Below are 21,268 nucleotides of genomic sequence, written 5' to 3' on the forward strand. Positions count from 1 at the left end.
ATGATCACCTTACAGTCTCTGCTCTCACCCCGGATATCAGTAGCTTCAGCCTCATCCTGCTGCTCATTCCCAGAACCCTCGGACGAGATAAGGGACTTTTTTTTCCGGGCACGTGCAGCCAGAAAAGGCTGCTCCTCCACGCCGTCCAGAATGTCTTCGACCACCGATCCACTCCCCTCCGCCATCTCCCGTCTCTCCAGACCGGAGATGTTAAGGGGGTAAAAAATAATGTTGTTGTTGTTGTTTTATGGCAGTTGGCATCCGAGTGTCGCATTACCGCCAGACTTTATTCTTTAGACTTTATTCCAGAGCTCTTCTTCTTCGTTACTTCCTTGACTTCCAGTGCCCAAGAGGTCATGAGATGTCTCCACCAGTGGCGCCAGGGGAGTCCTCCCCGCCGTTCATATCGTCACCGACCAGGTCACGCCTCCTCTTCCTCTTCCTCGTCATACGGACCGAGGCGTTCCTCTATGTTGCCGTAATATCCAAACAACGCTCAATAATCCACCGTCAGCGTGTATCTTCTGTTGTTTGCTAAGGCAGAAAGCTCTTCTCTTACATTGCCTTCAGACTTTATTCTTCAGACTTTGAGTGTCTGCTCATGTCATAAAGCATTGTTTCAAAGCCCATGAGTTCAAAAGCACGTTAGAACATCCTCTTCCTCCTCATCCTAGGCACATTCTTCAACACACCCCAACTCCACTTGCGCAGCCCCAGGAGGGCGAGCGAACTCGCTGCACCGACTGTACCAGTCACAGGGCTAACAGGCTACAAGCGGCAAAACGAACCAAACTGTGGGAAAACAGTAATATTAGCCGAACAACCACGTATACAACCTGCATGCGAGAAGGTGAAAAGGGACTGAGCTCCCGGTGTCACGTGACTATATAGACTCACGTGAGCCACCGGGGGTCAAAGGTGACTTTTTTGTTATTAATTCTCAACCTGTGTATGCGCAAGGATGATCATCCAGTGCTTTATGCACCGCCTCTGGCGGTCAGTAGGGATGAAATAGAACTAACTACACAACTTGTTTTATGGCGGTTGGCATCCAAGTGTTGCATTACCGCCAGACTTCATTCCTCAGACTTTATTGTATTCCTTAGAAGTATCCATCCATTTTCTACCGCTTGGTCCCTTTCGGGGTCGCGGTTGTGACTTCGGGCCTTAGGCGTGTTGTTGTTGTTGTTGTTTTATGGCGGTTGGCATCCGAGTGTTGCATTACCGCCAGACTTTATTCCTTAGACTGGTGTTCAGTTTAAACAAACTAGTACTGGAGCTAAAGAGACTTTAAAGATTAAAGTCTAAAGAATAGAATAAAGTCTAAAGAATATTCTTTATTCTGTTTTTTTATTCCTATAATTCCTATTCTTCATGTTAATACTCAGGCATTTTTGACCCCCTGAACATGGATGAAAGTCACACATGGGACATTGACGCGATCGGCTCGGCCCGAACTCCAATAAAATGGAGCTTGCTGCGTGGCCCGGTGCCGCGCCCCCAGGGGAAGAATAGACTTGAGCATTCCATGGCTCGAGCCTCACAAGAATTAAGTCTTTACTACACACATGTAGTCCTTTTACGCAAGAATGCGGACACTCGCAATTGCACATGATCTAGTTTGAGAATGTTATTGCTGTGCATGGAATGTTCCACTGTAAGGCATTAAACTTAAAGTCCTGGTGGCGTCACTTGCTATTTTTCCAGCATAGTGTGGAATATTGAAGGCCAAGTAAAATGTTTATTTAGATACCTAAAAAGTTTATTTTTTTTTTTCCTTCCACTGACAAAGCATTTTACATTAGAAACTATAAACAAAAATAAAACCCAAATACATGACACAAAAAAGCCAAATCAAAATAATTTATTTTTGGTGACATTTCATACAGTTCTAGGATTGTGTCTCAAACACTTTGTTGATCCATTACTAAATGTTTGCCACTCCAACGCCAAATTAAAAAAAAAAAAAAAAAACATGGAGGGGAAAGAAATTCCTGTATTATATTTTCAAGCCTATCATTAACAATCGTTTCCAATACAATTTCACATTACTCATGATTAAGTTTTTTTTTTTTTTTTTTAAACATGTTAGTGCATTTATTTAATTAGACTAGACCACTAGCTGGCAGCTGCTTATACTCAAGACAGCCCAGTGATTTGGTACTCCACACTGCATTTATACACTCGAGGTCAATGCATGAAGTGTCTTAACAGTTCAAACAGTATCGCATAAAGGTCATAATGTGTGATTTCATTTAGCCAATGCGATTTCACACAACTTTGGGGAAACCAGCCTACCAAGATTGGGAGAAAAGCGTTGTGCATTAGAATTAATAAATAAAATTAAAAAGCAATACATACATCGCGTCAAACGTCTAAGTCAATTTCAAAATAAAAAGAAATTAAAACAGCAAACTCACCCTAAAAAGCACAAAACAATCTTGTGGATTCCTGCTGTTAAAGCCACCCTCTGCAAATTCAGCACTAATACAATTACATTCTTCCATACACTTCTATAGTGAATGGTTATAATATAGCAAAGGCAACTACACCTCTACAATTTCTTCAAATTCAGTTTCACTGGACTAAAGGTTTTCCAAGACAATTGTTTATTAGCCTTTGTCCAAAAAATTTAACTCAAAACCTATCACACTAGGATTACAAGCAGCTGGCACGTAGCACGTGAAAATTAATTCCGATTCGCTTTATACCCATAACATTTCTGCTTTTTATAATGTAGCCTCACTAAGTTATCAGCACACATCAGCCTATTGTATTTGACACTATGCCCCTTGAGACTTCACAGATATTAGCTGGACCTGGATATCCTGTGTCAATGAAGCGCCAAATCTCACAGAACTGTCACATCTTACAATTAACCTATATTTCACTTAGGAAACATTGCCCAACTACCCAAACAAACATGTAAACAGAGAACCTGACCAATTAACAAGACAATGCTCTGAATTCAAATAGGGTAGATAGAAACTTAGAATGAAAAGTTGCACCAGGCAGAGCAGCTTCACCTGGCTGACGGGCCAGCGAGCACCCCAAAGTGGATTCTGGCGTCAAATTAAAAACACATCTGACTGCGGCATAGAACAATATGATATTAAGCCAAATTATTTATCAGGATCAAATACCAATCAACACATTTCATTATTATACACATCACTATCCAGGCTTAGGACAGAGTCTATGAATTTCTGATGTAAAAATCAAAAATGATCTTTGCAGTGCAAAAGCACACTGTGGCAAGCACACAAGGAAGAAAAAAAAAAAAAAAAACGGATGTCTCTTTGCTTGTTAGTGATTTCTTTGTATGTACATGACATATATGCATGTTCTTTTCTTCTTAGTGCATATGTTTGTTGCAAACCAACATCTATTCTTTTAAAATCAAAAAAGGTAGAGGGTCATCTATACATGGCCCAGGATCCCACCTCATCACTGCAGAGCATAAATGATATAACCTCCAGTTTTTTTTAAACAGGAGACATTTCCTTTTCAAAACATCAAGTCCTTCAAATGTCATTTAGCCCATTAGTCCTGGATGTTCCAAACTCCAATCTTAAGTGTTTCTTTGGACAATTTCCAGGTGGAAGGTGGCTACCGTGTTGTTGCTTTTTTTTTTTAATATATATATATATATATATATATATATCTCTCTCTCTCTCTTTACTTTGGCGATACTGGGGGGATATTCTGCTCTTTGCCAGTATGCCTGTAGTTTCCCTGTGGGGAGCTGCGTCGAGCCTGAGGAGCACGCCTCTGATCCCGAAACTTGAGACCTCCGGGTCCTCTCGGGCCGTTGCTGCGGTAGTGGCCTTGCGAGTCACGGTCCCGGGTCGAGCGACTCTCCTTGCACTCCCAACCACCTTCTCTGTCATGGCCTTTCTCCTGTTTGTCTGTTGAACCGCTGTTGGAGCCCTCCTCAGATTTGTTGACCCGAAGCTCACGCAGAGGTTGCCCCGTCAACGAGCCAGAGGGGGCTGGAGTAGAGGTCGGCGGAGGATCCTTTGGGGGACGTTGACATACTTCAGCATAACTGAGCTTACGGGGTTCCTGCAATAAAGTAGACAACAGTGATTTTTCCAAACCCTATTCGCCAGAGTAAGTTTCATTCAAATGACAACCCTCAGATCTCATAATCTTGACGCTCATCGGGAAGAAGTAAACCTTCCAGACTTCGGCTCACAGAAGAAAAGAGAAAAAAGTACAAGAACATGACAATAGAGAATCAGAAAAGCCAAAGTCCATCAGTCTACTTCCAGCAGCCCTCTATGCGCTGAAGATCTCATCATCAGGAGCATGTGTTGAATAATGGTGTGAGTGCCAGTCTCACCTGTGCAGGTGAGGGAATAGTGGCTGTAGCAGCGTCCGGTGCCCTCTGTGCGGTGGGGGCAGCCACCGCGGAGGGCTGGGGCCTGGTAGGCACTGACGGTGTGGAGGTGCTATTGACTGGGGTGACCGGAACTCGAGGGATCAGTTTTGGAGGTGAGACTTCAGCTTTTTCGACCCTCTTCTCTTGGTGAGGGGCACTGAGAGACATAAAGCAAAGTTACTTAATGAGTCCCTTTAAAACATTTTTAAAATACTGTACAAGCCTCACCAAGGAGCATTGGATCCAAGTGGTTGTGTCAAAGGTTTTGCTATGAAGCCTGGACTCGAAACGGTCAGAGTCTCCTCCACGACTGTGGGTTGGGCCAAACTTGTATTCACAGTGGTTTCTTTAACAACCTGTTCAGTCTAATAATTAGGAATCGTTTAAATATATGCACAAATATACAAGCGGTGCAATTTTTAGCATCTTACCTTATCCCTGTATAAACCGCGTACAACATCTGCCATGCGATTTTCAAGCACAGGTTCCCCCTGCGTGCTTACCACGCAACCAGGGAGAGGAGGGAAGTTGGAGGCAGCCAAATCAAACTTGGGCGGCAAAACCTTAACCTCTGCCAATGGCACAGGTCTCTGCTAAATACAAAAAAACAGTTACGCAACTACTTTGAATACATTTTACAAGCTTTTCATTTACCGCAGTTCGATCATCATCTCTTCTTCTTCGTGTTCCTCTGTAAGTGTTGCCACGTCTGAAATGGTGCCAAAGATTTAATTTGGACTGTGTTTCATAGAGTTTATGCTAACTGATAAGGGTTTAGGGCTGCTTACCTTCCACGTCCAGCAATACTGCCATCTTCACTGGGGTCCAGGGAGGAAGAAGAGGACGACAAATGTGAGAAGGCTGTGGTCAGGTCAGTGGGTGCGGGGATGTGTGCAGAGCTGGCTGCTGACACAGGGGTCTGAGGCTGTGGGCTTCGCAGTCCAGTCAGACTCTCCAGAGGGACAGGCGTGACCGAGGGAGTCACATCAAGGGGTCTCACCTGGGGCTTCACATGATTTCTGCAAATATTTCAGATAATGTTAAAGCATTTATAGCCTTAAGGCATCCGCGTTTACGCTAATCGTGATGGTTTTGATTTAGTTTAATTTTGCTATCAACAATTGCGTCAAAATCATTACGGTCTGTCAACTGAACAAATCCAGTGCAATTATTATCCTTAAAAAAAGACAGCATGCAGCATCTTTGGACTGAATGAAAACATGCAGTCAGACATCCATGGTGGTAAAAGCAGAAATCCATTTGATAAGTACAGGTGGGTCAGCAATAAAGAAAAAACAAATTATATTTAAAACTATTAATTTTGTCAAATATTGACCCTCAGATCTCATAATCTGAACACTCGATGGGATGGGCCCTAGGGTCCATGATAGAGCTGTAGATCTTTGCCCGAACCTGATGAGACCCATCGGGAGCAGACAGATTCTGGTGAGGTCAGACCTCAAGCTCTATCATTTTACACGGGCTCGGTGGGTACCTTCTACAACCACTCTCCTGATTGGCTCTGTAGCTGCCATGAAACCCACACTCTGATTTTCAAATATGGAATTCTGCTCCAAATAAGCCGCTAAAAGTGCTTGCTGCGATTGGCTTCATTTGGCTGGTGCTAGACAACATGGCTTCACTTAGTCCACTCCTACAGTCTGTGGATCCATGTGACAAGCACCAACGTGGGACATTTGAGCGTGAATGCATAACTGGAAAAGAACCGCTTGATTTTAAAAAGCAGCTTTTGCCATTCAGTAGGCAAGGCCACATTTAACCAATGGCAAGACCAACCCAAGATGACCATTAGCTGCAAAAACAAAACATTTCACTCATGTGCAAACTTTACAAAATGGATTTAGTGTTTTAGCTGCAGCCGCATGATGACATGAGAGTATAGGGATGATGCTTATTGAAGCAGTTCTTAGATTTGTACCTGAAAGCATTTATTACATTCTTTCTTGAATAGAGAGGGACACTGTGGGGACAGTAAGAAAACTACTAGTGAAACAATTCCCTGCAGCAGTTCAATCAAAATAAATATTGGGTATACAATTATTTGTATTGTAATAGTGAGGTGAAAAATGAAACATGCAAAAACAAATTAAATCTTTGAGTAGTTATAAAAGTTTGAATACTTTACAGACATTGACTGTAACACATACCGATTTCTGTTGAAAGGGCGAGTGATGTTCAGGGAGCTGGAATTGGTTTTGTAATGGCCCCCAGAACCAAACCCATTTACAAACGTGCTGTTGGGAAAAGGTGCCTGCAAAAATGTTTTTTTTTTAATGAATATAAAACGAACAACTGAAACTGTATAATTGGATCAAGGGGTAAGGACTTTTAAAGCTGTCAATAAATAAAACCCTCAGATCTCATAATCTGAACGCTCATTGGGACGGGCGTAAAGAAGGAAAGAAAGAAAAAACAAGATTGAGAAGAAGACAGAAACCAAAGCCAGTGACTTCACCCCCCATTATCCCTCTATGCGCATAATGATCTCATCAGCGGGCCATTAACTTTCTATCACTTCAGTTCATTTAGGAAAAATAATCAGCATACTAGTTTAAAAGACCTTCTTAGTTAGAACATTGGTAGTAAATTCATTGTAGATTACATTTTACAAATACACAATTCTATTCATTTGTTCTGTAGTTCTCGTTCATCAAGTTTGTCATGAGTTCAAAATGTATCAATAGCATTGTGTTGGCATCAGTTGTAGTAGAGTAAGGTAGTTTATTATGCAAGTCTCCTTACCAAAGGAGTTTCGAAGTAAGGCGTGGGCGACGGCGTCCAAGTGGGAGGTACAATGCCATATGCCAATGGGTACTGTTGCTGAGGATAGACGTGCTGCATGTAGAGCGGAGTGTTGAATTGAGACTGGCTCTGCGGCTGCTGGGCGTACAGGCTGTTGTCCACGCTACGGTAGCCATTCTTTGCAAAGAATGTGTTGATGGCCTTTATCCTGGCCTGTTTTAATGGAAACTAATCTTAATATACACAAAGACAGAATGATATTTTATGTACAAAAATAGTTACTTACCATAATGGGTTTTCCCTGAAATGTTTTAACTTCTTCTCTCAAGTATTTGTAAGCCTGCAAATGTAAACATTGTTAAACAAGAATGAAAAAGGAAAATGAATTTGTATTTTAAATGCTTTTACCTGCTGTGCATCAGTGTCTGATTGGAATGTGATGTACCAGTTATTGTTGTGTGCAAACTCCACACTGATCACCTTTGGACAGTTCTCATTCTTGAACAGAGACTCTACTTCCTGGAGAACATTTCAATCAAATCAGTTACAATCCCAACTGTGTCATCTTTTCAAATGTTGGCACAAATAAAGGCTTATTTTATTAACAAGTTTTACCTCTATAGGGGTAGTTTCAGGAACCTCTCTCAGAATGATGATGCACCTTTTGTGGTTGGGCCGTACTTTTTCCCCTTTCTCATCCACTTGTACCATTGGGGAAGCTAGCAAAATGGTAATGCAGGGAATTTAGATATGGATGTTAAATCATATTAATCAGTTGAATAGTTGCTTACATCTCAAAACATCTAAAATGAGATCCATATCCGTAGTGAGGACCTTGATACCCTCCATGCTGGCGATAGTCCAAATAGGGACAAACTGGTCACTATCCATCTGAGACATCAGGTACAAATCTTTTGACAGATTTTCACTAAAAATACAAAAACAAATATTACATGTATTCAAACATTTCATGTCCTTAAAACTATTGGCAACCATGTGTCTTACCGAGAGAAATAAAACTCAAGCTCTTTCTTCAGCGACTCTCGAAGATTCTCTGTTGATAACAGTTCCTCAGTTTTGGAGTCTATTAAAAATATACATTTCAAATAAATTAATATAATTATTATGGGCAGTTTGACAATGTGTTATGAATATCTTCAACATAAAGTAGCACATTACTATCATAGGATTCAAACACATTTCTTTGTTCCATGTCCTGACTTGATTTTTTGAATGCAAGCATTTGACAGACGAGGGTTGCCTCAACTGTCTTCAGGGTAACGCCCAGCCTTTGTTAAACATATGTACGTATAAATCAAACTACTGTTGCTAAAGGTGCAACTTCACTAAACACTTGACACTACCTTTATCCTATTTACATCCCCCCCCAAATAAAAAAAACACCAATACATGCAGTGGGAATAAAAACAATACAATGTATATTCGTTTCGAATAAGGAAAACTAAGTCTGATTAATAGAGAAAATTCATAACACATGGTAATGTCAGTTCTTCTCTACTTGTTACTCTGGCCACCCAAGCAGTTACTATTAATTCTGCTGTTACCCTATTGTGCATCTTAACGCTTTAAGGATGTGACTGACCTGCAGTCCCAGTGCTGGGCTCAGCAGGGGAAAGGCCCAGCTCTGGAGGGTCCATTCCATTGACTGCTATCTCAGCTGTTGCTGCGGTGCCGTCATCATCGAGGTCTGCGTATCCAACAGTGTACGTTTTGCACCCGCCAGAAGTTGGGTCAGAGTAACCTGCCAACAAGGTACAGTTTATCGCCGAGTTTACACATAAAGGCTTTTAGGAAACATTTGGAAGGGACCTACCTTCACTTATGTCTGAGGGAGGCCAATGAGGGCTGCTACTGACAGCCTCACTTGAGGCCACAGGCATCTCCTGCCAAACCTTGGCATTTGGATTCAGACCAGTGCCTTTAGAGGTGACCTTCAAAGAGAAGACCATTTTAGGATGTTTCAAAATCAGAAATGTTTTTGCACATGTGTTAACACTGAGCACTAATGTTCAAAGTAGACAAACACCCAAAAAAAAAACAAAAAATAATGCAAAATAAATACACATCACTGTTGCACAACCAAGTCACATCAAAGTTGACCTCATCTTTAAAAAAAACAACAGGATTACCAGGCACTCACACCTGCATTAAAGGTGGAGCAATGATTGACCCCACCTGGTGCCATTTGTAGCTTACACATCTGCAGACTATTGACGTTTAATGACATTATTTAGAGCCAGGGTATACAAGTAATCTAATAACTGTCAGAGTAGTTCAGGTATGTACAGTGAAACAAATATCAAGTGCATGTTAAGTTGGTTACCAGAAGGTGACCCTGCAAAGACCAGGGCCAAGAATAGCAAACATAGAGCTCATACATCTTTCAGGGCCTGATATGAACCTACAATGAGCTAACAGACAGTTTTGGTTTGAGCTAACAGACAGTTTTGGTTTAAGTTGCTGCTGCCCCCACATTACCTTCTTCCTTTGACATTGTCATTTGCCACCTGCCCTTACTGAAAAGCACTAGGCCTGACAAGAACAGCTGTTGGTTACAATGTGCCTCAAGTCACTTCCCTCTTACACTTAAACAAAAGTGGATGGGCCCAAATTTAGTTACCAAATGAACATTTTGCCCACTGCTGTACAACTTGATACAAAGCATGCCAGTGTTACAGGCCGTGTACAAGCCAAACTCCTGTCAGCTGACAGCTTTGCGCTGCACATGCCAGGTACTTGCAGCGCATGTCTAGCTAGCATTAGCCAAAGAGCGATTAGCTTCCAGTTTGAGTCAATCGAGTCAACTCGCCCTTTAATCATTAAACGAAGCAGTGACCATATTGCCAAGAACACGTCTCTTCAGACACTATGGGTGAGCGTCACGAGATCCACAGTAAACGCATGTACATCACAACTTAACAGGAGAGCTAATGATTACTCAGCAAACTACTTAATGAGCTTCAAGGAGCTACGCTAAGCGTTAGCTTGGCGACACCTCAAGGTTCCGCAGTTCAACAAACACAAACCTGCTCCAAATGAACTGATCTGAACCAATGATTTCTGTACAACAACATTAAATATGCGAAATGTAAACACAAATTACCTCGATTTTCAATGTACACGAGGCTATGTCCAAACATACAGTGAGAAAAAACAAATGCTGTAAAATAAATGATTAAAATAGGCCACTGTAAGTGGAACTGCAGTTTCTGGCTGATTACCATCGCCCCAGTCGGAGTGGGCGTCCAATGCTAACAGGCTAGGCTAGACTACAGGCCGCACTCACCATGCCGCCGGAGCCCGCCTCGCTCCGCAGCGGAGCCGCGTCCTTCGCACCGGTCTTCGGTCCCGGGTCAGCCTCCTCCTGCAGCAGCGGCGGCTCTCGGCTCTGCTCTGAACTCATCAGCCGCTCCTGACTCACTTCCACCCCGTCTGTTCTCCCGGGCCCTGCTGCCTTCACTCCTCCTCTAGAAACACCGGCTGGGCTCGGAGCGGGTCCTCTCCTGTTGAACTGGATTGGCCAGTAGCGCACTGAAGCTAGCTCCCAGTGCTAGCACCGGGCGAGGATAGCGCTATGAATCAGCCAAAGGCTAGCGTCAGCTAACTCAATGAATCAAACTTGCCGCCGTGATCCTATTGACGCACACGGTGCAGAATCATGTTTCTTCTCAGGCCGCAGTCTCCGCTGGCTTTTTGCCGGGGTTTGGAGCACACTGCGGGGTAGTCAGGCGCATTCCTCACCGGGCACCGGAGCGGACACTGGGGACACGCAGCCTTCCTTCAGCCACAGTCCGCTGTTCCCGGCGGCCACCACGGTCTGTGACCTCTGTACGGAGACTTCCTGTTCCGGATTCTCGCAGTAACTTTGTTTACATAATGATTGACTATAGTCGGACTACTGTCTGCACCAGATCGACGTAATTTAGTGGAATCAACAACATTTACAGTGAATTAGATGTGATAAGCAATTGACATTTTGTAAAGTAGCCAAGTTTTTAAATAGTTAGGTCTCGTTTCATTCCCTGGCTAGAAACAAGCTAGCTTACATGATTAATGTTTTGGGTGTAATTAACACGTTTTTGGAGACCTTTGCCTCAGCAGCCCCTGCTTGCTTTCTTGTTCTTAACGTTATCATGGTTTGGTCATTGTGACTTGCAATCCAAAAGCGCATGTGTAACAAGCCAGTATGCAGAGTTAAAAAACAAATAAAAATCAATGAGGCAATACATATGTAATCATAATTTAATGTGCTTCCTGAAGTATTTTGGTGATTACAGAGCTGGATAATTTTAGCTTTCATTGTTGCAAACGATAATTTGATCTTTGACCGAAGTCAGAGCCAGCTACTGCTGACCTCTGGTCTTGATCACATGCTCTATGTCTGCAAGTTCAGATGTATCCAGCTTGATGTTGTACTTGGCAAGGATCTTCATGATCGGCCTGATCTTAAGCCACCACTGTGTCTTGGGGATACGATGCCTATGAAAGAAAATAAACTGGACTAGTAAAATAGAATCAGTACAACATCAGCATATTTAAAAAAGCCCATAAAGTAGGCCTATCATACTCAAAATCCGTGTCTGCTTTAAGGTCAGCAAGGGGCTGCAAAAACAGTGCCCTCTTCCTCATCCCGAGCACACAGGCAGAGTTGGGTGTGTTGGCGAAGATTCGACCTGAGCAAAGTATTAACAGAAAACATTATTCGCAATGTCCATAACTTTTGTAAATAAATAAATACACATTTAGTGTACCATGTCTGTAGCACTCCTTCAGTTTATCAGTTAGCCACAGGACAGACTTTGCCCCCATTTTTGTCCCAAAGTTTCTGTCAAAGGGTGTAGGAGTACCACCCTGTCAATGATAAGACATGCACATCACTTTTCAGTATCAAAGTGAAACAGAAAACAAGCATTTTCTTTTAACAAACCTGCTGCATATGTCCCAGGATATTTTTACGGCAGTCAAAAGTTCCTTTACCCTCTTCTGAATACAGGTTGAAAATAAAGTCGGTGGTATAGTTGGCGTTGCAATTTTCATTTCTGTGAATATATGTAAACCACCATAAAAGTTAAATATTGTAACTTTAAAGAAATGTCTCAAAATATTTGTAGTTCCAGGTCAAAACAAAGATTAACCTTAGAATCAAACCTCTCTTCACAGTTGTTTTCATTTTCTCAAGAAGATGAATCACATTCATCTATAAATAACAATGCATTAGCCAAGGCGTACCTATTCAATATTACAAATTTACAAATGAACCCACTTCAAGGTCTTTAATATTGAATTTTTCCTCGTATATGTATGCAGCATCGGCCCCAGCTGCAAGACCCGCCATAGTGGCCAAGTAGCCACAGTAACCTCCCATAGTCTCCACAATAAATACTCGCCGTTTGGTCCCAGCTGCGGACTGCTTTATCCTGTCACAAGTCTGGACAGGAGCAGAGGAGAATCAGTCTATAACAACATTTCATAGTGATTTTAAAAGGTAACAGATATCATACTGAAGTGATGGTGTTGAGGGCTGTGTCTGCGCCAATGCTGAAATCAGATCCTGGTACATTGTTGGACACAGTGGCAGGAATTACCACCATGGGAATGCACATCTCCTCATATCGCTCTCTGGCCTGAACCAACTCCAGACCTCCCACATAAGCCTGCAAAGGAAACCAATTGATTACAAATCGTATTTCAGGACTATTTGTCTGTTAGAAACCAAATGTAGTTGATGGAATGCATAGCAGCAACAACTTTTCCTGTTGCCACCAATATGTGTAGATCAATGGAAAGGTTATTTTCAGGAGTTTGGAAAGTGCAAAACACACCATCACTACTACCCATCTCAAATAAGTGTTGGATGAATAAAAAAAATATAATCAAAATAGTTGGAAAACCAAATGGTATTACTTATAATATGAAAAATATAAAATATTTAAAGTTGAACAGATTTTTAAAGATTGCTTTTTTGTGCTGTATTTGACCCACAATGAAGAAATTAACCAGCACAATTTAGAACATTTCTGGTGGATGACATGATGAAAATATTTCTCAAATATCATCATGGGAATAATCCATACTTTGACTGCAGTAACAAATTGACTTTTACAAACTGAAACATCATCAAACCACACAAACCATGCCTCTAAAAGGATAAAAGCATAATTACCTCAAACCCTCCAATGATTACTAGAGCATGGATGCTGAATTTAGCAATATTCTGACTAATTTCTTCTAACAGTTTTCCAGGTAGAGTTCTATGAATAAAACAAACAAATGGTTATTCTTTTTCTAATTGAACATCATTATCATTTGTTGTTCTACCTTTTGGTGCCCAACTCTGAGCCTCCTTTTCCCGTCCAGCCACTCACTCCTGTCCAACAAATGGGCTCAATCTGAGAAGAGGAAATAAAGTATCTATAGGTCCACACATATTTAAAAAAGACGATACAATAATAAATAAATACATTTTATTTTAATTCAGATTGTTAGGCTTTTAAAAGACCAAGTACCTGACCATGAGCAAGTCCATGAAAGCCGTCATAAACAGCCAACATGTTGTGTCCCTGAATGAGACCCATCCTGACAGCAGCTCGAACGGCAGCATTCATACCGGCACAGGGAGCCCCAACATTCATTATGGCCACATTTATATTGCTCTGTATAGCAAAAGAATGGCTTCAAATACTACAATATTTAGAAATTATAGTGATCAAATTATTTATTTTGTACCTTCACATCAGGAGGATTGATGTGAGCCAGGAGCTTGTAAGTGTTCCAGTTATTCTCAAAACTCCTGTACAGTGTTACATTTAGACATCAACAAAATGTACAACTACCAATTGAATTTTGCGTGTCCCAGACATTATTAGACATGAATATGCATTGTGTTATTGTAGCTCATATGGTTTTATTTACTATAAATGGTTCAGTTTCATGTTTTTTAAGATTTAACCAATTTAAAAATCAAAATAAATTCCTGAAAGCCTTATTCGACATAACACAAAGGGAAGAGACAGTAGGGAAATGTCAATTGTTTTACTCGAATTCACAATGACGTGGTCGCAGCATCCACACATGTGCAACACTCTTAACCACTGCATCAGTAGCAAAGCAATATTTTAACTAATTTACTTGTCCCACAACAGAGTTAATTTCTTCAAAGTTACTTACTTTCCTCTAAGCTTGATGGCCTCCTCAAATCTCCGCTCGGCCATTGCCGCAGTTACATCTTTGGTCTTTAAAGTAAAAACAAGACAGCAGTTTTTACAAATACTCAAACTACTACAGAGAAGACCAAAAAGTTAAGCAAGATGTACCACTTGCACACACTCCATTAGGGGCAGTCTGACAGCCTGATTTCCCGACAAACTGACCACACAAGCCGGAGTGTCAGGGGTGGCCTCCAGCAGAGCCATTACCGCTTCCACGCCCATCCTACTGCCCTGAGAAAAATAGAATTACCATTTATATCGAGGTTTAGCTTTCAATTTTGCTGTGGTTTAAGTGTTTGTGATTACTCACAAGGATTCTGTCAAATGCAGACGGTGTGCCGCCTCTTTGCACATGTCCCAGTATTGTGGTGCGAGTATCAAAGCCAAGTCTGTCAGTCACAAGCTAAAAATGCACAAATGTTTATTTAATAACTTCAGGTTAATTTGACTTTTACTCACGTAACACAAGTCACCGTTTTGATCTGATCAGAGGTGATTGGTTTACCATCTCTGGAGATGGCTCCTTCAGCCACAATGATGACATTCAGACGGCATCCTCTGGCTCTTTGCTAAATATAATGACAGTTACAATTGGTTAATTTTTTGGGGATTAAATTTTTGAGATGGAAGATAGAAGGTTTGAAAACTACATCGGTCAGTCTCCTGCAGAGATGGTTCTCCCAATCCTCATCGGGAGGCATTTCAGGAATAAAGACCCAGTCTGCACCGCAAGCCAAAGCTGTAACCAGGGCCAAGTACCTGCAAACGAACATCTTTAAGTTTTAATAGCAATGTACCTTTCTTTAATGTAGAAAGGACCACTTGAGAAACAGAATTTACCCACAATGTCTTCCCATAACTTCAAGAATAAATGTCCTCTGATGACTGCAGAGGTAAAACGAATATAAAACAAAATTACAAATAAAAAGGAATACACTATAGTAATTTTAACACAATCAATGTGGTTGTAGTGCAAAGATCATCTGACCTCTGTGCTGTGGTGGTGATGGCGTCCACCACTTCAATGATGCGGTGCAGGGCAGAGTCAGTGCCAATAGTCATGTCTGTGCCACAGAAGTCATTGTCAATGGAGCCCACCATCCCTACAATGTTCAGGTGTGATGACTTTTTGGCCTCTGTGGCAGTGATTTTACCTACACAAAAGAAATAAACATTCTAAAAGGCTGCTTTACATTGAGTACCATGTACATTTGATGTGTTTTCTGACCAGCTTTGACCAGGTCCTTCAACAAGTCGCTCCACTCGGTCCTGAACGCATTGGCTCCAGTCAAACTGCCATCTCCTCCGATCACACACAAGTTAGTGATGCCCAGCTTCACTAGGTTACATGCTGCTGTCATGCGTCCCTCCCTGCTGCGGAAGTCCTTACAGCGAGCACTGCCAATCACTGTACCACCCTAAAGAGAGACCAATTGATTCATTGTCCATCAATGTTATTATCAGAGTAGCCTAAATATGTTGGAAGGGCACTTATTTTAATCATGTTCCAGTGGAGAAGGTCATTACTTTGAAATACTATCTTAACATTTTCAATGCCCTGAAGCCAAGTGAATGTAACAGGTCAACTATACCGCCAAGAGCCTTTGGATATGTGAGAATGATGGAATGAAATGTCCATCATAGCATGTCAGAGGACTGCTGTCATGAAGGGCAAAAGCATTTGAAGCATATCCACATCAATGCGAACTCCCATTAAGAAAATATAGTAACTCACAAGCTGGAGCATCATGGACACACTCTCCCATGTTGCCAGCTTGATATGGTCCCCACCGTCCACCAGGCCTTGGTAACCCTACAGGGCACATCAAGAGTATGGACTCATACAAGATCTAATATACTGTAATGTAAAGTATAATCACTGGCAGCTTACCTCATGCACAAAGAAGACCTTAGCTCCAGTGTAGAGACCCACTCTGACTGTGGCCCTCACTGCAGCGTTCATACCTAAAACAGCAACACGCACCCCTCATTTTGTGGCATACAAAAGCCATGATAAAATCCACAAACATTCCTGTATATACATTAAAAACCTGATTAGGAACGTCCTGATATCATTACAGTACTTGTGCCATGGAAGTTCTGCAAGACATTTTTGATATTGCTCTCACACATTGCCACCAAATAATAAAAAACTGAAGAGTTGTCAGTATCTGAACAGGGATTATTGGCTCTGAATTTGATATACAATTTAAATCTGTGCCATTTTAATACTGGAGGTCACTCAAAAGGCCACAGGGCAATATTGTGTTGTACTTGTCACAGCTCCTGTGTCAGAGACAGCAGCTGTAGAAAGTGGGCGTTTCCCTTTCTTCCCCATGCCAAAAAAAAGGTCAGTGTCTAAAAATATCCCCAAAGATTACAAAGGGGGCAACACAAGTGGAGGACACCCCTTGACAAAAGGAATACAGCAGGACTTTGATTTAAATAGAGAGGAAAAAACAGCAAAAGTTTGGACTTGAAGTGCAGCTACACTTAAGGCAGTGATGGAGCTCAGGTGTGCAATGTTACGAGGGGCTGAACCAGAAAACAAGAAACACATGTGAACAAGCTGGGAATACTATTGATTATTGGCAGAAGAGCAACAGTAGACAACCATCACACCTTGTTGGTTTGTGATACCCGACATCAGACCAAAATCATCAAAACCAAAACAGGATTTATTCATCCAAGTCTAATCTTACCTTGTGCATCACCTCCTGAAGTTAGCACGGCGATTGAGCGACCCAAACCCATTTTGGTGGGGTCGATGGAGGGTGAGGTGGTGGACATGTCTTCAGTGGTGACTTTCAATACAATAGAAAAGGAGACGCAGGTCCTAACAGCTCCTCCCTGTTCTCAGAGGAATGATCAGTGAAGGCACAAGGCTTTATAGACAGCTGCCCCCTCCCACCAACTCCCTCCACTACAGACCACTAAATATACATTGTGCTGGACAGTCATCTGCACCAGAAACCAGCCAGCAGCACCAGAGGGACGGAGAAAAACTACCATAAAGGAAAATGGAATGGCCCGTATGTGCATTTATTGGTTAAATTAAATGTATTACCTTCTACAAACTTCAATGTTTTCCACATTAATGTAGCACCTACAACTAGGTCATTACAAGACACACTGTAGAGTCAATATTCAATTTAGAAGTATGAGCTTGACATCAAAAAATGTTAAGTCGACCATTGTTCTTAGAAACATTTGTTAGAAAAAAGTATTCCTCTAAAATGGTGATGAAAATGCAGTATTCATGGAGAAGACTGGGCTACATAGTCAGACCATTTAAGAATTTGAATGAACCATGCAAATTTTGCATGATTGACAGCTAAAATAATCTAGAATTTGGTATAACCCTTTGTGTAGGTCAACAATTGAATCCAGACACGTCACATTGTTATTCACTTATTTTAACACATTTGAATAGAATCAAAATAGCAACATTTTGTTCAAATAAACATTTATTATAAACACTATATTCAGTAACAACATCTTTTTCATAAATGATGCATTCATGCATTGCATAAAAAATGCATTCTACTCCATCTGTACTTTGACAAGTTCGATGAGCCAGTAAAGACTTGTTGAAATGTTCAATCCTTCGTTTGCGTCATTTTTTGTAATCCAAATACACTTTATTTAAACATTTTGTGAATATCTCAGCAGCATTGCAGACTGTTAAAGTCCCAGTTTCCCCCAATATTTGGCATATGGATTAAAATCTCTAACACAGATTGTATTGTCTGCAAGGTCCATCTTACCCTTAAGGTAACATTTGTGTCTGGAGGACTTTTTAATGCATAATGAAAGCGTTTATTTAGGAAAAATAATATTTTTACTATTGTCAGCAGTATACAACATACTTGTAGTGCAATCACCTCTCGTGAGGACAGTCTAGTGACATGTCAAAACAAATGGGTACAAATCTCTGAAAAACAAAATACACAGAAGCATGGAATTAGTATTTTTGTAATACCGGTAGTTTAGTAGTGGTGAATGTTTTGTTTGACAACAGTATTCATGGATGGGTAAGTGTGTAATGTTCCTTAAAAACATTAAGTCATGTTAATTACAGTTTGTTCCATATTTGTCTTTATTATATGTATTAAGCTACATTATATTAACAGCTTCTATAGAAGATACAACGTGTTTTATTAGACAATTGCAAAAGTGTAAACACAATATGGTTACAGTAGTTGCAGAGTTAAATAGCTGTGAAGATACTTACAGAGGACTCTTCAAAGTGCAGGAGCGTGGCTAAAGGGTTTCCACAGCGGGGTCGTGGGGTGTGAAACCCAGAGACAGTTGGGACTGGCACAGAGGTGTAAGTGGCCACCTCTTCGTCCAACCTCAGCTCTTCTAAAGGAGGGAGGCGCTTTCGCAGCATGGCCACAGCTGGATTTATTGCCCCAGTCTTCTGAGTCAGGAGATCTATACCAACATAAAGAGCAGCTAAGCTAACACGTTGACTATACAAAGTTATTTATTGTATAAACTTTTGTTTACCTGTTGTTACAGTCTGACTCTGGACAGCAGCACGGATCTGACAGCTTTGTTGTAGCTTAGGTAGTGACTCCTCAGAGCTGTGCTCTTTGTGTTCTGTTCTCTCTGGGTTCTTAAAACGGGGATCTCTGAAAAGTGTTTTACCCGCAGAAAAGAAAATGACGGACTCTCGTTCTGGAACTTGAAGAAATGGACCCACAGGCTCATCCTCCTTCATCATGCCATCTCCTTTTTCCACATTCCCAACAGAGTTCTGCATTTCCTTTTTATACTGAAAGTACATAAAGCCCAGCTAAAAACACATTTATTCAGACTAGCCTTTGGCACATTTTTTTTCTCTTTATCTTTTTTTTAATTACCGTAGTGTTCTTATGGCGTTTTAATTTGTATTTTGTAAAGCACCTTGTGCACCACTGAGGCTGTTGAAGGTGCTATACAAATAAACAGATTGACTGAAAGAGAGTCACTCTAATAAACAATGCAAAAACAATAAGTCGGTTTTATTCTATGATAATTGTAGAAAAGGCCAAGATAAACAGGTGTTTGATATGTTTAAGTGCAAACTCGTCTGTGCTGCAAGGCGGCAAATCCTTTCCATAAAAATGCTTTACCTAAAACAATAAATAGTCAAAACAAACAGTTATTGCACTGTAGAATACTAACCGAATATCTGTTGTATCAGTTCTAAACCATTGTTTGTCTTACCTTTACTGGCGAGTAACTGCACCTTTGCACATATTGAAAGTTTTGTGCACATTTAGCAGGATTTAGTGGTTTGTTTTTGTGATTGCTTTAATGTAAAATATTTAATATGTATAATACTTGCCTTTACGAATATGAATATGTATATGTAAATAATTTTATGTCTCATCAACCTGGAAATAATAGCTGAAAGCGACACTTAGCTTTAAATCATGTTGTTGATCCAATAATAAAGAATTTACATCACAGGGAGCCGTTTTTGCCCCTATAAAAAGGCAGGTTTCCATGATGAAAGTGAGTACAAATTATAGTAAGCTTTGATGTGCTACATCGCTCATCATCCATGATACCCCCTTAAATATTGTTCTGGCTGAAACTACAAGATTTTGATAGGGTAAAGTATTTCTTATAATAGTACAAATTAAACCTACGGCTGTCTGGTCTTGAGGTAACTCTGTTGGAGGGATTGACACTTCATCTGTGGTGAGTTCATCATCAACAAATAATTTCTGAACAACCTCCTGAAAAAAAAAAAAAGAAGAAAAAGACATACATATTAATCATGTTTCCGCCCTAAATTAAGTGTTTTTTAAGATTATAGTCTTGTTTATTGTACCTCCTGTTTTGTGCAAAGCTTAGCCTTATAGTCCCTTAATCCTGAAGGCGTGGCATATGGTGATTGCAGTGAGGACGTATGCCACTTCTGTAACACAAACCAAAACTTTCCAAATCTTGCTTCATGAAATGACTGAATGACTAAATGGATAGTGTTCATTTCATATTGTGCGGTAAAGAAAGGAGCACTTACCATAGCAGACATGGGCTGATGCCTGGTCACTCTCTGTGGGGTCCATTTCTGCCCAGGAGTCTGTCTGAGGGCTGTCACGTAGATGAAAACATGATGCAGAGTCAAAGGAAGGTTTTGTACAATTAAAGAGAAGGGTGCAACTTACCCAATTGTCCTGCACTAGTATTTTTCTGGACAGGCACTCTCTGAGCCTGGAGTGGAGTAATAATAGAATAATCAGATGATAAACAAACAACAAATTAAAATAAAAAAGGACAATCTGAGGATAGATACCGTGTAAATTGATGTGTTTCTGCCAGGACACACAGAGTTTCTGGGAGTAACACTGTCAGGGCCCACATGCTTCACGCCTTCATTCTGTAGGATACTCTGAAGCGCAGCAGCGTCTGGAGAAAACTGCACCTTTTTCATAGATGTACCTTTGAAGAGAACATAACGTCACTCTCACCGTCTTAATCACTATGACAATTTGGGTCAAGTTTGTTACCAGCGAGTGCAGCTCCTGTGGCACCACCAGTCTTTTTAACTGGCACTCTCATGGGCTGCCAACACAAGAGGAAACAAATGACCCTGGGTTTCATGGACTAAATCAGCACCACTAGTGTTTGTACATACTGTGAAGATGGAAGGGGCTCTGTCTGATGGCCCCCCAGCCTTTACTCCTTCATTCTTCAGGATGCTCTGCAAAGCTCTGTGGTCTGGGGTAAATTGCGCCGATTTTATGGAGCCTGTAAACATTAGTATAAACATGGTTTCAACTTTGCACATTGAATTGAAAAGTATTTCTCAATTTTAGACTTTTTAGAACACAGTTGCAAAATTAAAACCATGGCATATATTGTGTATAACTGTTGTAACCTGGATTGAGTTCAG

The 21,268-nt window shown here is 41.0% G+C and overlaps 5 protein-coding genes across 10 annotated transcripts in view; 1 reads left to right on the forward strand and 4 right to left on the reverse strand.

The window, feature by feature from the left end:
* The window catches only part of rpl10a (ribosomal protein L10a), a 216,846-nt gene that overhangs the window by 149,877 nt on the left and 45,701 nt on the right, over window positions 1–21,268 (forward strand). The window lies entirely within an intron of this gene.
* Window positions 1,849–10,993, reverse strand: larp4aa (La ribonucleoprotein 4Aa). Of its 4 annotated transcripts, none has more exons than XM_072450037.1 (17): window positions 10,455–10,993; window positions 8,982–9,099; window positions 8,751–8,909; window positions 8,153–8,231; window positions 7,939–8,075; window positions 7,763–7,866; window positions 7,556–7,666; window positions 7,434–7,487; window positions 7,148–7,360; window positions 6,553–6,656; window positions 6,324–6,365; window positions 5,173–5,403; window positions 5,039–5,093; window positions 4,816–4,974; window positions 4,613–4,749; window positions 4,346–4,541; window positions 1,849–4,065 (listed from the first exon to the last, which is right to left on the reverse strand). In XM_072450037.1, the coding sequence occupies exons 1-17, from the start codon at window positions 10,569–10,571 to the stop codon at window positions 3,679–3,681; spliced, it is 2,403 nt and encodes an 800-aa protein (XP_072306138.1). In that variant the 5' UTR covers window positions 10,572–10,993; the 3' UTR covers window positions 1,849–3,678. The 4 variants fall into 4 exon arrangements, with proteins under 4 accessions (XP_072306138.1, XP_072306136.1, XP_072306140.1 ...); XM_072450035.1 differs by having other exon boundaries at window positions 4,816–4,977; XM_072450039.1 differs by lacking the exon at window positions 6,324–6,365 and having other exon boundaries at window positions 10,455–10,992.
* Window positions 11,414–17,232, reverse strand: LOC140363463 (ATP-dependent 6-phosphofructokinase, muscle type-like). The gene is made up of 22 exons (XM_072450040.1): window positions 17,079–17,232; window positions 16,268–16,341; window positions 16,112–16,189; window positions 15,605–15,794; window positions 15,365–15,530; window positions 15,217–15,261; window positions 15,027–15,135; window positions 14,850–14,945; window positions 14,687–14,779; window positions 14,482–14,607; window positions 14,336–14,400; window positions 13,895–13,958; window positions 13,675–13,821; window positions 13,487–13,557; window positions 13,332–13,419; window positions 12,670–12,822; window positions 12,432–12,596; window positions 12,304–12,365; window positions 12,096–12,207; window positions 11,920–12,019; window positions 11,736–11,841; window positions 11,414–11,647 (listed from the first exon to the last, which is right to left on the reverse strand). The coding sequence occupies exons 1-22, from the start codon at window positions 17,164–17,166 to the stop codon at window positions 11,512–11,514; spliced, it is 2,334 nt and encodes a 777-aa protein (XP_072306141.1). The 5' UTR covers window positions 17,167–17,232; the 3' UTR covers window positions 11,414–11,511.
* LOC140362486 (uncharacterized) lies at window positions 18,020–20,476 on the reverse strand. Its single transcript, XM_072448581.1, has 6 exons — window positions 20,396–20,476; window positions 20,204–20,290; window positions 20,019–20,108; window positions 18,889–19,156; window positions 18,611–18,813; window positions 18,020–18,310 (listed from the first exon to the last, which is right to left on the reverse strand). Exons 1-6 carry the CDS (start codon window positions 20,405–20,407, stop codon window positions 18,257–18,259), a joined length of 714 nt encoding a protein of 237 aa, XP_072304682.1. The 5' UTR covers window positions 20,408–20,476; the 3' UTR covers window positions 18,020–18,256.
* Window positions 20,518–21,268, reverse strand: part of LOC140362534 (uncharacterized) — a 2,158-nt gene continuing 1,407 nt past the window's right edge. Inside the window, exons 5-9 of the mRNA XM_072448620.1 lie at window positions 21,254–21,268; window positions 21,011–21,123; window positions 20,883–20,937; window positions 20,669–20,814; window positions 20,518–20,586 (exon numbers count right to left, since the gene is read on the reverse strand). The exon at window positions 21,254–21,268 is cut by the window's right edge and continues 37 nt beyond it. Coding sequence (XP_072304721.1) covers window positions 20,518–20,586; window positions 20,669–20,814; window positions 20,883–20,937; window positions 21,011–21,123; window positions 21,254–21,268 — 398 coding nt within the window. The remainder of the gene's footprint in view (window positions 20,587–20,668; window positions 20,815–20,882; window positions 20,938–21,010; window positions 21,124–21,253) is intronic.

The sequence above is a fragment of the Eucyclogobius newberryi genome, unplaced genomic scaffold (genome assembly GCF_026437365.1).
Source record: "Eucyclogobius newberryi isolate DKJ021-1_F unplaced genomic scaffold, fEucNew1.0.hap1 SCAF_17, whole genome shotgun sequence".
Lineage (NCBI taxonomy): Eukaryota > Metazoa > Chordata > Actinopteri > Gobiiformes > Gobiidae > Eucyclogobius > Eucyclogobius newberryi.